We start from the raw sequence: 13,672 nt of genomic DNA, 5'->3' as shown, positions 1-13,672 counted from the left end.
CTAAATCTCTTCACCTTAGCCTCAGGCAGACTCTTTGGACAATGACAAAAAGCAGCCACATCCTTCACCAAAATACCACAAAAACAGTCTCTAAAACGCGTACTAAAATTCTTCTCCACTGAAACCTCTTGGGTCAGGTCAGCATATCTCAAGTCACTTACAGGAACAAAATTTTGCTTATTTCTTGTAGGACAGCCCATTCAGCCCCACTTAAAGCACTCCAATGCTTTCAAAATCCCAAGTCCCAAAATCCATAAAACTCCCCAAAACATGGTCAGACCTATTAGCAATACCATAGTCCTTGATACCAGCCTCTGTCTTAGGTAGAGTTTTACTGCTGTGAACAGACACCATGACCAAGACAACTCTTATAAGGACAACATTCAGTTGGAGCAGGCTTACAGGTTCAGAGGTTCAGTTCATTATCATCATGGTAGGCAAATGTAAACATCCAGGCAGGCATAGTGCAGGAGTAGCTGAGAGTTCAACATCTTTATCTGAAGGCTGCTCACAGAATACTGAATTCCAGGCAGCTAGTACAAGGGTCTTAAAGCCCACACCTACAGTGGCACACCAATTCTAACAAGGCCATTCCTTCTAATAATGACACTTCCTGGGCCAAGCATATACAAACTGTCACAATACCTATATTTGTTTCCTTAATATACACACAGTTATATATATTTACATATATAAATTTATAGGCATACTTTTTCATACATATATGTGCATGGGTATCTTCTCAGACTTTACATGGTAGACTTCATTATTGACATTCTTTTCATCTTCATGTACTAGATTTTATTTATAAACATTATATCGTCATTTCACGTAGGAGCTTTTCTCTGTTGTAACATTCTCTGTACCAATTAACTGAACATCAAAGACAGGAAACAGTTTTTACATTATTAAAACTGATGAGAAAATAAAACGCACATCGAGAGCATTAAATGTAATCATTATATATCAAAAAAATGGAATACGCCAGCACTATCACAATCCAAATTGAGAATTTGCTGAGAACAGAAGCAGCCATGCAGTAGATACTTCTTTAAAATTCTACTTTGGCCATGGGGAATGGCAATTTAGGTAGGAGCATTATCTGATAAATGTGAGGACCAGAGTTCACAATCCTAGTATGTGGGGAATATGATGGTTATGTCCACGCACACTTCTAGTCTCAGCACTTTGAGGGACAGACACAGGATAGTCACTGGGCTTGCTGGCCACCAGCTTAGCTCCTGGTGAACCAAGAGACCTTTTGTCAGGGCAATAAAGAGTAAAAGAGCTTGAAGCCTTAAGTCATCCACTGAACTCTGCATGAATGCATTGACATTTGCGACTGCACACACATATGTGAACACAGCACAGTAATTTACTGCATGCACTTATACATAAACATATATGCATAGTGTGCACAGATGAATAAGAGACAAAATAGAAAGAAACAAAACTATATTTAAACAATTCTTATATTTAGTTAGTTGTATTCTTCTTGATGATTTAATGTCCACAAAGAAGTAAAAATGAGAATTATTAATCCTAAGATAGAATAAAAACACACTGATGAATATCAAGTACTTGCTTATTCCTGAAAATATTATATTGTAATGAAGAAGTAAGGGATGAGAAAAATTCTTTATGTCACCTGAATTGCTAATGTGCTAGAAGAGATTATTGTTTGTGGAAAATTTAGCGACTGTCTCTGAAGAGCCCATACCAGACTGCTAATTTACAATTTCATCCCACTGCATTGTAAGTATGAACATAGCCAAAGACAACAAAAGCCTCATTTGTGCTAAGGTAGCCCGTATTTTAATGAGGCACATATTGAAAAACTATCTAGCACATTGGCAAATGCTAATGAAAGCAGGAGCCAGAATCTGAGAGTAAAGCCTAAGACAATTCAAAGCAAAGTAGCTGATCTGTGAATGACAAAACATATTGCCAACTGTCAGTAAACCTAAGTACGGAAAGTGAAATTTTATTAGGTTGTATTTATATCCATTGCTCCTTTATTCATTGTTAAAAATCATTCCCAGAAAGCTGTACATCAGACTTAGCTTTTTTTAGCATAGGAATATAGACTTTTTCTAGTTTGCTTATATTGGCCCGGAGATATAAAGTAATGGTTTAGAAAGTTCTAGAAACCCATGTAAGAATATTTCTCAATGTTGTCATTTATAACGGTTTTCTAATTTTAAAAGTTTGTGGTAGACTGCTCATAATTCTCAAATATGGCAAGGGGGCGTCTATCTCTAATCCCAGTATTTAGGAGATGAGGCAGTGCAAGTTCACGGAGGTTCTCAGAGGCACTAGGAATTTAAGGCCAATCAACATCAAATACCCTTAAAGTAGTTCTGCAAACTTCTCCAAAGATTATTGCAAATAAGATCAGAAATTCTTCCTAAAGAAAGCTCAGAAATGACTCAACTCAAAATACAAGGTTTGCCATGCCTGTTAGCAGGATTGTAAAGCAACATTTATTTTAATGCCTTGAAAATGTAGTTCCTAAGAACCAGTTCTGCGTTCTTTCTAGCAAATATCGTCATCCTATATGGTCACAATAATCAATTGCAGAAAACTTTGGAGTGTATTCTTTTCTTCCTAGGGCTGTGTCTAACTATATAAATGGTTGCCTTGCTAACATCCATCCATTCTTCATATCTTTGACTTAAATTAATTGTAAGTGACAATTACACCAGAAAAATCAAAGCTATAAAAAATGAGGGGGCATGACGAATATTTTTTAGAAGACAATATTCTTAATAAAAGTACACTTTATATCCAAATATTATCATCAGCTGTACTAATAGTCATACACAAGAGGAAGCATTCTTTTGATTGATCATAGGATAGGCATCATGGTTCGATTTTCTCCACCACTAGGAATATGCTACATAAATATCCAATTTCTACCCTTCAGTTTCTCAGTTGTCTTAGATAAAATGCAGAATGATGACCTATCTAATACGAATCACTTTGTTCTAGACTTTGTTTTCCTTGCTCATCTATTCATTTTTGCCTCTTGCTTCAACAACATGAGGGATGCTGGTGTTGGGGGGGGGGTGCATGGCAATAAAAAGGAGCGTTTGTCACACACAGATGCCAAAGTGTACGTTTGGTTTCCATGTAATTATAACATAATTAAATTATTTTGAATGGCATGGTGTCGTAGCTTTACTGAAACAAAAACCAAAGGGAAAATTATGCTTTCCTTAGGTTTTATATAACCATCCAAAAACGATCGTTGGATGCTGGCAACACACTCTTTTATATCCATGACTCTAGGGATCATCAGGACGGAAATGAGAAGCACTAACTTAACTTGACCACAACTGATAACCGGGCATTCGACGGTGGCCACTCCTTACAGGACACAGCCAGTGACTGTGCTACTTGGAGAGCTGGATTAGACTACTGACCTTGACAGGCATAGCTACTTGGCCTCTTTACGTCTCTACCAGTGTTCCAGCTACAACCATAGAAGGTTGCTAGAAATGTCTTTAATGTAAAAATCTATTTGTCAGAGAGAGATGGAGGGAGACTGAGAGCTATATAATACACACTCATATATTTGAGCACATCTTCTAAATTTTGCTACTGAATTAAACAAAACCTCCCAAAAGCAAATTTATTGGATTAAAATAACTCAAATGTTCTCTCACACTGGAACATCCATGGAGCTATGCTCATGTCCTCTAGTAATAAATGATAAAAAAAAAAAAAAAAAAAAAAAAAACACTCCAAAATATACTGTTTAAATACCTCTTTTACATTTTTCACTAAGTTTGCATAGGATAAGTTTCTATAATTCAATATTCTGAATATAAAGATATTCATGAGTCTCAAAATCTGCATATTTTGATGGAATTTGGTTTTAGAAAAAATCTTATTTCTTGGGTGGTTAAATCCTTTGTCTCCTAAAAATAAATTAAAGCCTCACAGCTTGTTAGCCTTAAATTTGTGGTTATAAAATGTAGCTAAATCCAGTAACTAAGTGTAACATTGTTTTTAAGAACAATGCTTAACTTTTCAGAACAAAAATTTATTTTAATTATTTAAAATTTTGTAATTTAAAATAATGATATGAATAATTTACATACCCTTTAGGCTTATTTACCTACTAAAAACCTAGTAGATTAAAAATAACCTAAAATTATCACATTAGAAAATTTCTCATGGTAAAGATGATGGTAACCAGAAGTCTCCAGGGTCCTTTGATGCTTACAAAAGTTATGACCCAGGCCCTAAATACGCTTCATTTTTTTTGACTGTCACTTCACTTGCTGCCAAAGTCATATCCTCTAGTTAGGTCATAAGAATCAATCCATGATATATTAATATGTGTATGTGTGTACACACACACACACTGAAATTCAGAGAAACAAATCATGGAAGTTAATTTTTTGGTTGTTTTATTTATTTATTTATTTATTTAGTAATTTTTGTTGTTTTTTCAACACAGGGTTCTCTGTACATCCTTGCTCTCCTTGGACACCATAAGTAGACCAGGCTGCCATTGACCTCAGAGTTCTACTTGCTCCTGGCCCCCAAGTGCTGGGGTTAAAGGTTTGCAGCACTTAAACCTATTCCCACAGGAGCAAAGATAAAAGCCTGCCCCCTAGTCTGAGGCATTTAGCTGACTGATTAGGATGGGATGATCTTGGAAAGGAGGGAAATTGGAAACCTCTCCCTCTTGTGTCTGCCAGTCTGACTTTATCCCTTTGTGTTTGTTGGCCAGGCTAAAGACCAAACACCAGCTGATATCAGGCTAGAATCTAGGAAGCTGTGAGCACAAATGAACTATTTCGTCCTTTAAGTTAACTCTAGTGTTTTGATCACAGTGACAAAAACCTGACAGAAAAAGAAATGCCACCAAATTCACCAAGTTTAGCCGTACCTTAAGAATCAGGTTGTGATTTTGTCAATCCCACGTTACGGCCAAAACGGGGGAAGAGCTCACAGTGCAATAGGATCCCCATATATTATCTTGATATTTTTATAGTTATGGAGCTGCGGGATACAGTTTTAAAGACCTTTCACAGTTGACACTTTTAAAAAGAAAGTGTCAGGATTGAGCAGAACAATATTCATAGACCTCTATTATTCTCCAGTGAGAAACTTAAGTTACTCTACAGCATTTCCTTGCACAGTAATTCACTGAACAAATAAATACAGAAGAGCAAACACCAAATAACGAGGGAGGACATATTTGCTATAATTGTGGTGAGAGACGCACTTGCAGTTATCTTCCAGATACTATAGCAAGGGAAGGAATCCGCATTCCAGCTCAGCAGAACCAAGTAACAGCAACAAGGAAAGATAAAGGAAACTTCGCTGTAAATATGCCTGAGATTTAGGGTCACCAAGATAGGAACTAAACACATCAGGTCACAGGAATTACAAAGGCCACACCAGACAGGAAACTAAGACATGACTGCATGACAGCAGTGAAATCAGAAAAAAAAAATGTATTAATGCATAATCAGGATTAACAACATTATACTATACATATAGATATTGGGTGCAATAATGTGGCACTTATATAGATTCTTAGAAGAAAAGTGGTATGCTGCCTAAATTTTCATAGATTAAGGTAGGCATAAAAGCAAAATGTATAGGCGTAAATCTCAATGACTTAGACTTATATTATCTTTGAGGTTTCCTTCTAAGCCACCGACCCTATTTCCCACCTTGAGTCAGACTTACCTCCTGTCTGAGTGATGACTTGTATGTCACCAGAAAGAGGACCATCTCCAATTGAGGTAAAAGCCAGGACTTTGACAGAGTATGTTTTCTGGGGTACTAAATTGCCAATCGTGGTGATCTGGCTATCAGCTACATTGTGTTTCATCCAGTTGTTGACATGCTGAGTGGGGTCCATTGTATAATAAACTCGATATCCTTGGATCTGTCCATTTGGTTCTTCGGGTTCCTTCCACTGTACCAGAATGGTGGTAGAGCTCAACATGCGTGCCTGAACATCCCGCGGGGCACTGGATGGTGCTTGTTCTGAGGTCTGAGTTAACACAGGCTCACTCGCTGGGCCTCGCCCAATGTTATTGACAGCAACAACTCTGAATTCATACTCTGAGTAGGGACTTAACCCAGCAACACTGTAGCGTGTGGTTGCTATCCCATCGATTTCTTTATATGGTTCTTCAGAATTTTTAGGCTTATGCTGGATGATGTAGTAGGAGACAGGCTCGGGATTCCCAGAGTCCCATGTCAATGTGATGCTCGTTGCTGTGCTCTCCGTCACGACAGGAGTTCCTGGAGGCTTGGGTAAGGCTGTGGGATGGGAAGAAGACAATGACCATCTTTTCTGAGGATCACATCCATCACAAGATCACTGTTCGCTATTGAAGACTAAAGCAGAAGAAGCAATGTAACATATCCTAAGATGGCAGTTCTCAACCTTCTTATTAATGCAGCCCTTTAATACAGTTCTTCATGTTAGGTATCGCATTATTCTGGTGATATTTAATACCTGTAATTTTTCTATTGTTGTGAATCACCATGTAAATATTTACTATGTGAACCCCAAAGGGGTCATGAGCCACAGGTTGAAATCTGCTGTCCCAATAAGCCAAGAGAAAAGGAAAACACATAGAGGTGGTCCAGGTTCCATCTTACTAGCAGATCTTGATGACATTTGGGGGGGGGGTATTGTATTGAAATCTATCAATTATTTACTATGTGATCCGAGATACATCACTTAATTTCTCTTGGCTTTCATTGCCTCATGTGAACACTGGACAAGCTGTAGTACTGGAGTTATACTATACAGTTGCTTAGCTGCATTTCATGTGATGACTAATGAGATGGTCCAATAACACGCATACAGTATGTCTAAGACTCTCCAAAATAGTAACTGCAATTGTTGTAAGTCTTATTTCAAATACTTAGCCACTTATTCCCTGATTCGATAAATTAATTCTGTAAATAAATACCAATAAACATTAAATATGAAATATATGTAAATGAAAATAAGTTGTTATGGACGGACTAGTAGTAGTAGTACCCAAATACTTTTTTATCTGGAAGGCATTATGAATTTGTTAGTGGATCTTAGTTCTGGATCAATCTGCCAACTTGACACAAGTTTGAGAGTTATCTGAGAAGAGGTAACCACAGCGTAAAAACTTTCCATGACACTGGCCTCTGGGTAAGGATACGGGGGTATTTTTTTAAATAAATAATTGCTATGGAAGGACACAGCCATTGTGAGTAGTGCCACCCATGGTGAAGTGGTCCTGGGACATGTAAGAAAGCAAGATGAGCAAGCCATCAACAGTGATCCTCCACGGCCCCTATTTCAATTCTTCCTCCAGGCTTTCTTGGCCTGACTTCCTTCTGTGATCAACTGTGATGTGCAAGTATCCATTTTGTGTGTGAAATAAACCATTTTTTTTTACCAAGTTCCTTGTACTGTTTTATAAGGCAATAGAAAACTTGACTAAGATACTTATAAATAACCTACTTAAAATAATTAGTCTAAAAAGTATTAAGGAAGAATTATGACAGTGTATTTTGCCTAATAATTGTGTTGTTTCTCACCAGCACACACACACACACACACACACACACACACACACACACATACACACTTTAAGGAAAGTAGAATAATCAAGTCCTGATTCTTCATAGTTATTTCATTTGCTTAGAAAATTAGTGACACTCACATATCACTTTTTAAAGTATTTTCTCAGTAATAATATTCTTTTATTCTACATTGGATATATCTGAAAAAAGCAGCTAGTCAACAAACACCTGTATTTATTTTTATTAATTTATTCTCTTATATATTACAGACTGACCACAGTTTTCCTTCCCTTCTCTCCTTCCAGTCTCTCCCCTAACCTCTCTAGCCCCCACCTGGTACCCACTCTTCTTTTAAATATGTCTTTTTAGAGATCTACATTTTTTTTCTCTTTTAACAGAACACAATTCAAAAAGAGAAGCTTATGAGTTCAAGCCATCTAACTGGTCACCTGATCTGAAAGTTTTACTCTAAATAAGTCCTCCCCACCCCAATAAAAAAGAGAAAGAAAATAAACAACAACAACACCGAAGATAGTGCTCATAATCAGACTAGTTCCCTGTAACTGCCCCTTGAGATGGCAGCTTAGGATTATCAAACATTGGCTTCATTTCCATTTTGTTTTGTTTCTTTTTCTTCAAGGATTTCCCTTTTTATTTCATTCTTTGAGATAAGAAGATTCCTTTAAGGTAGGAAGATTCAGGAAAGCAAAGCTACAAAAGTGAGTATGTTAATTAGCTTGCAGTCACTTTCACTTTCAAATTCTTTAATGTCCTTGGCAAGCCTCAATTATCTGAAGCTCAGTTATAATAAAAATAGTGGGTTTGATATGTGCATACTACTAATATCTTTAGAACTACAACACTTAGCAAACAGAATTACTAAAGTTCGTAACAGAAACATTTATTCAATTATTCTGGACTTCCATTTGGTAAAGTGGACAAGCCCCAACTTTTCAAGTCAATAAAATATTCTTAAATAAGTTTGTGCTTTTTGAGGTGGCGCCAATGGTTGCATTATCATACATTATCCGTGACACTGTATATCTATAATGTATGAACAAAGAGAAATTCGCTTAATACTTTAAAGACACATAAGATATTATATTACATGACTGCTTTTGTTATGTCATATGATATACTGAATATATATACTCACAACATGATATCAATTATAACAACTGTGCTGCATATTTTAAATTCATGCTTCCAAAATAGCAAGATGAATTGAGTCCATTTTGCACTAATTCTAGACACTGGCAGGAAACTCAAATCATACTCACTGTGACCCAATTTGTAAGTTTCTTTATAATTATGTAAGTGTTGTGTAAAAGAAAGTGGTATTCACACACTTTTTTTTTTGTTTGTTTTTTGTATTCAACTCCCCTTTTGCTGAATTTTTTTTTTCACAGAATGTACTACTTTGGTTATATTTAGTACATTTATTGGAGAAGAGAATATTTCATGAGTATTCATATATGCAAGGTGAAGGACAGAACTGAGGACAGACCCATTTACATTTTGCTTCTTAATGGTAGGACCATCAAACAGAGCATCTATTATTAGGCCATACTGATTTCAGCACTTTCTCTTATTTCTGATTTTTTTTCAGAGATTTTATGCATTTAATGACAGTTATTAATATTCTTCTTAAGACCCCTATCAAAAATTTGGACCAGTACAAAGTCTGCAAGTCATCCATCTTACAAGTAGAGCAGACCTGGTGGAGCACTCAGGATTCTGTCTGCTAAGTGACTAAATCAGACATCCTGCTAAATGTTGTAATGGAAATCCCAATTTAGACTGCTAATATCTTAGGAAATAATCTGCACATGGCTTCTGCTAATAAATATGTAATCCTACTTCCTCAGGAGACTAAAGCAAGAGATCATTGATTGATGGCTTCAATGGGATACAGTGTAAAGCCAACCAGAGCCTGCGTTTTAATGAGACACCATCTCAAAATGAAAATTAAGGAAGGGCTAAGGATGTAGTTTACTGACAGAATAGTCAGTATGCCAAAGGCCCTAGATTCAATATCTAATATCTCACAAAGGAAAGAAGAAAGAAAGGGAGGGAGAGAGGGATATGGGAGAGGGAAAGGTGAGAGAAATCTGTCAACCTAAGACATGAACATTTTATGTAAATACCAATGTTGAGATTAGGGTATGGACAACTGAAACACTGAGAGACACGTTGGCTCATCTTAAAATTACAGATTCTAAGATGAGCGTTAGTACGACTTTCAGAACTCAAGCTGAGCTTACCTTTGACAGTGATCTGTGCTATTGCTTCAATGACCCCCAGTGTCGACATAGCAACACAGGTGTAATTCGCTGACTGTCTTACATCATTCAGTTCTAGGACATTTCTTCCTATTGGCATATCATCTTCTGGCGTCAGATCTTCCGCCCCCAACATCCACTTCACATAAGGCATTGGTGACCCTACTGCCACACAGGTGATGTTTACACTTCCACCTGGCATGATTTCATGATTAGTGGGAGGGATAGAGAATCTTGGTGGGACACGGCGAACTGGAACAAAACACAAGGCCACATGATAACATATACGAGGCAAGAATGAAGCACCTTTTAAATATACTACATGCATCAGACAGGCACGATTAAACAATTAAATTAAAACATATTTTAAATTATCCAAAAATCAGAACAAAAAGAGAAACTGTGGATAATACAGACCATACAAGTATGGTGTGTCTATACACAGAATCATTCATTTAGTTTATTCATTGATATCTTAGACACAGTAATACAACAGTGGATTCAGACCTACTGAGGCCCCACACAAAAATGAAAATCTATTTACGAATGAACAGTACACAAACACCATGCATAAGAGAAACACCAGACCCTATACATACATGCATATAACAACGATTCTATGCAGGCATGTATATTCAAATATGTGGCAGGAGGTCATCAGCATGTGTGAGTAGCAAGACTGACTTCAGTTCTGTGTACTCGCAGCTGATATGAATGTGTGTATGGGGCAGTCACATCTCACCCTGGAAAACATAACCTAGAGGCACTGACACAGCAATTTATTTTCTTACAGACTTAGAAGGATACAGCATCAAAACTTCAACTGACGATGAAACAAACATAGAAATACATATATGTCTGTGTGTATCTTCTGTGTGTGTCCTGTGTGTGTGTGTGTGTGTATGATTGTGGTATGTGTCTTTGTCTTTGTCTCTATGCCAGTGTCTCTGTCTTTGTGTGTGTGTGTGTGTGTGTGTGTGTGTGTGGAAAAGCTGACAATAACAGAAGAATCAACAGAGAATATACTGGATTGGGTCATGCGAGTCATGCACAAAATGGACTCTTAAGGCTCACAATAGAGCAATGAAAGAATGGCTGGGATCCTAGATAAGGATGATGAAGAAATAGTGGAAAAACAGGAACAAACACAAAGACGGAAGGTAGAGGGGAGTTACTGAATGGGGACTTGAAAGTTAGAAGATTACAGGTTATAGGGGGGTTGATCCAGGTAAAGACTAGAGACTCAGGGGAGGGAGTTCACATTCAGGATCCCATTCATTTTCCATAAAAGGTTAAACAGCATCAATGACCACAGAATCCAGTAAAAGACATTTTATGTCTCTATTCCAAGTGATGGACATTCGATCTCAAATACACAGCAGGATGTGACATTAAGAGGAGTGACCATATTAAAACAACATGACACAGAGAAAAGAAAAAGTAAACGCCACCACCAAGCAAACACGGTTCAGTGTTCCTGCTTCAGATAAGCTGCATGTTCAGGTTTGTTTAAATACACTTACTTTGACATGGTACGGAGCGAGTGTAAGAAAAAAATAGGTTCTATCTTGGACTTATGGGGCAAAACCTGACACTACGAGAATCAAAAATCAAACTTCAGAAATACTCTGCAAATCCAGATAGTAAACAATGCTTTTCTTGAAAGTATAGGACAAGACTGGGAATAAACCTCTCAACCCCAAGAACAAGGTAAGGAATTCGGTCTGGGAACTCTGGCTAAACCAGAGATCCTCTGGCTGGGGAGGGCTTACTGCAATGGTGCTGGGGGCCTGAGACATTCATAGGAAGGAAAGTGCTAAACATGCCTCCTGCAGGCAACTCAGAGGTGTTACTGAAGCAAGCAGGGGCCAGCACAGACTGTGGGGCACCAAAGGACATATCAAGAAATGGAAGGGTCATGGGACAACTACAAAACATCATCTGGGGGCAGCAGGCAGCCTGAGGAGACAGAAATAAAAGATGGGTGAAATATGGGAAGAATTGGGGAGGAGACAAAAGCAGGAACACTGACCAATGCACTGGACCATAGAGAGTTAAGAGTTACTGTTCCCATGCACCCAGGTACATTCTCTCCCATCATGCACTGCGTTTGGACACCATCAGCAAGCAACAGAAGCCAAGGCCAAAACATTCCCTGCGATATTATACCATTGACCAAAAGAAGATCACAGTGCAGCTACATTCATTTCATTTGTATTCTTTGTTATCGCTTTAAGTAGTAGTTTTGTAAGGTGGGTAAAAAAGTAACAAAAAAACACACCAACCTTCTCGAAGCTCTGAGGGATGTAGGGGGGTTTGATGCAGAACACAATGAAATGAGGAAAAGGAGAAAAACAAGGGAAACACAGAGAGAGTAAAAAGGCCATATCACGGCTTTTCAACCACGACTTGAACATCATTAACTGTTCTAGTTCATCTCCTTACCCCAGCTGGAAAAGTTCGCAATACCTCATGGACTCGGGCAGTATTAGGAAACAGGAGCTAGCATCATTTTGAAATTTTTCCATAGAAGAAGGAATTCATGCCTCATGCAGCAAAGGAAGTCACCATTGTGAGAGAAAGGATTGGGGCCCTCAAAGAATTTGGGGAAGAAAAGGGTCTCAATGCACCTGCATTCCTACCCCCACCCCCAGGTACTCACTCCGCAGAGAGAAAGGAGAAAACGTCCCCAGGGGCACAAAATTATCTCTGACAAAAATTTCAAAATCAAGCTAGGTCGTTTCTTAAGGAACCCCACTCTACAGTACCTTAAAGCCTTCTCAGGCCGCAACCATCCCCTTCCCCACCCTTGTCTTTCCTCATTTGTAGACCCAGAATAGAAATGTTTCCACCAGAAAACAAAGTAAAACCATACCCAGCAGGGACTAGCTCTGACAGCTCTGGGGAAGACAGGGGTACCTTCCAGGTGGAATAAAAGATACAGCTATTCCTAAGCTCAAGGGGTAATCATTTGAATACTCACGGGAAAAAAAAAAATTAGAAATGGGTCTTTAAAATTCATTCTTACTTCAATACAGCTAATAGTAGTCCCTAAAATACAGTCATTACCTTATGGCATATAAATGCATATACATATATAAAACTGTGCTTTAATTAGGAAGCTAAGCATTAGAGAAAGGAATGTGATGTTGCTATTTTTTATGTTGCAACTGTTTTTTCTTAAGTTGGAGTTTTTCGGGCCTTAGCTCTCCAGCAGAAGTCATGTATGATGTAAAACACCTTCATGCTTAGGGCTGGTTAGTAGCACGCCGAGCACTTATTTCAGGGTTTGTAAGGAGACAGGTAAGAAACAACAGAAAGAGTAAAAGAGACAAATAGGAGGCCAAGCCAGTCAGTCAAAAGAGACTCAAGTCAAAATGCAAATAAAAACCTACACACCTCAAGCCTCATGAAGATTTTAATTCTCTGCATGGTAACCTGATTCAGCAGACAGCTACCATTACCAAATCCTCTTGTCAAATAGGTTTCTAATCCCACGAACCCTGTGGGCATCTCAACTCCCCCCAGCCTGAACGGAGAAGCCATGCCCGGGGCCGTGGCATTCCTACCTCTGACATATAAATTGGCAGGGGCGGAGTAGCGCGTGCCCGCGCTGTTAGTGGCCACACACTCATATTTTCCTTGGTCGGATTCTTCACTTTGTTCAATCTGCAGGGCTCCTGTATGGATATAAAATACACCACCAAAGAATCGGTCAGAGAAGGCTTTTGGGGCTCAGCAAACTAAACCTCTTAACAATCTGAAAAGCCCTGCAAAGCGGAGGTCCACTCAGCGTCGATTCAATCTCTTGCTAAGTTGCACAGACAGAAAATGATGCGATG

General features: G+C 38.2%; 1 protein-coding gene across 1 annotated transcript in view; it reads right to left on the bottom strand.

Moving 5' to 3' along the window:
• PTPRD (protein tyrosine phosphatase receptor type D) overlaps nt 1-13,672 on the bottom strand; it is a gene marked incomplete at its 5' end in the record, with an annotated part of 289,668 nt that overhangs the window by 165,858 nt on the left and 110,138 nt on the right. The window contains 3 exons of the mRNA XM_080940162.1: nt 5,713-6,294; nt 9,813-10,082; nt 13,400-13,510. Of these exons, the coding sequence (XP_080796288.1) occupies nt 5,713-6,294; nt 9,813-10,082; nt 13,400-13,510 (963 nt within the window). The remainder of the gene's footprint in view (nt 1-5,712; nt 6,295-9,812; nt 10,083-13,399; nt 13,511-13,672) is intronic.

This window comes from Micromys minutus (genome assembly GCF_963924665.1).
Source record: "Micromys minutus genome assembly, chromosome: 28".
Taxonomy (NCBI): domain Eukaryota; kingdom Metazoa; phylum Chordata; class Mammalia; order Rodentia; family Muridae; genus Micromys; species Micromys minutus.
Note: the sequence above shows the minus strand (reverse complement) of the source record. Positions and strands in the feature narration are given on the sequence as shown.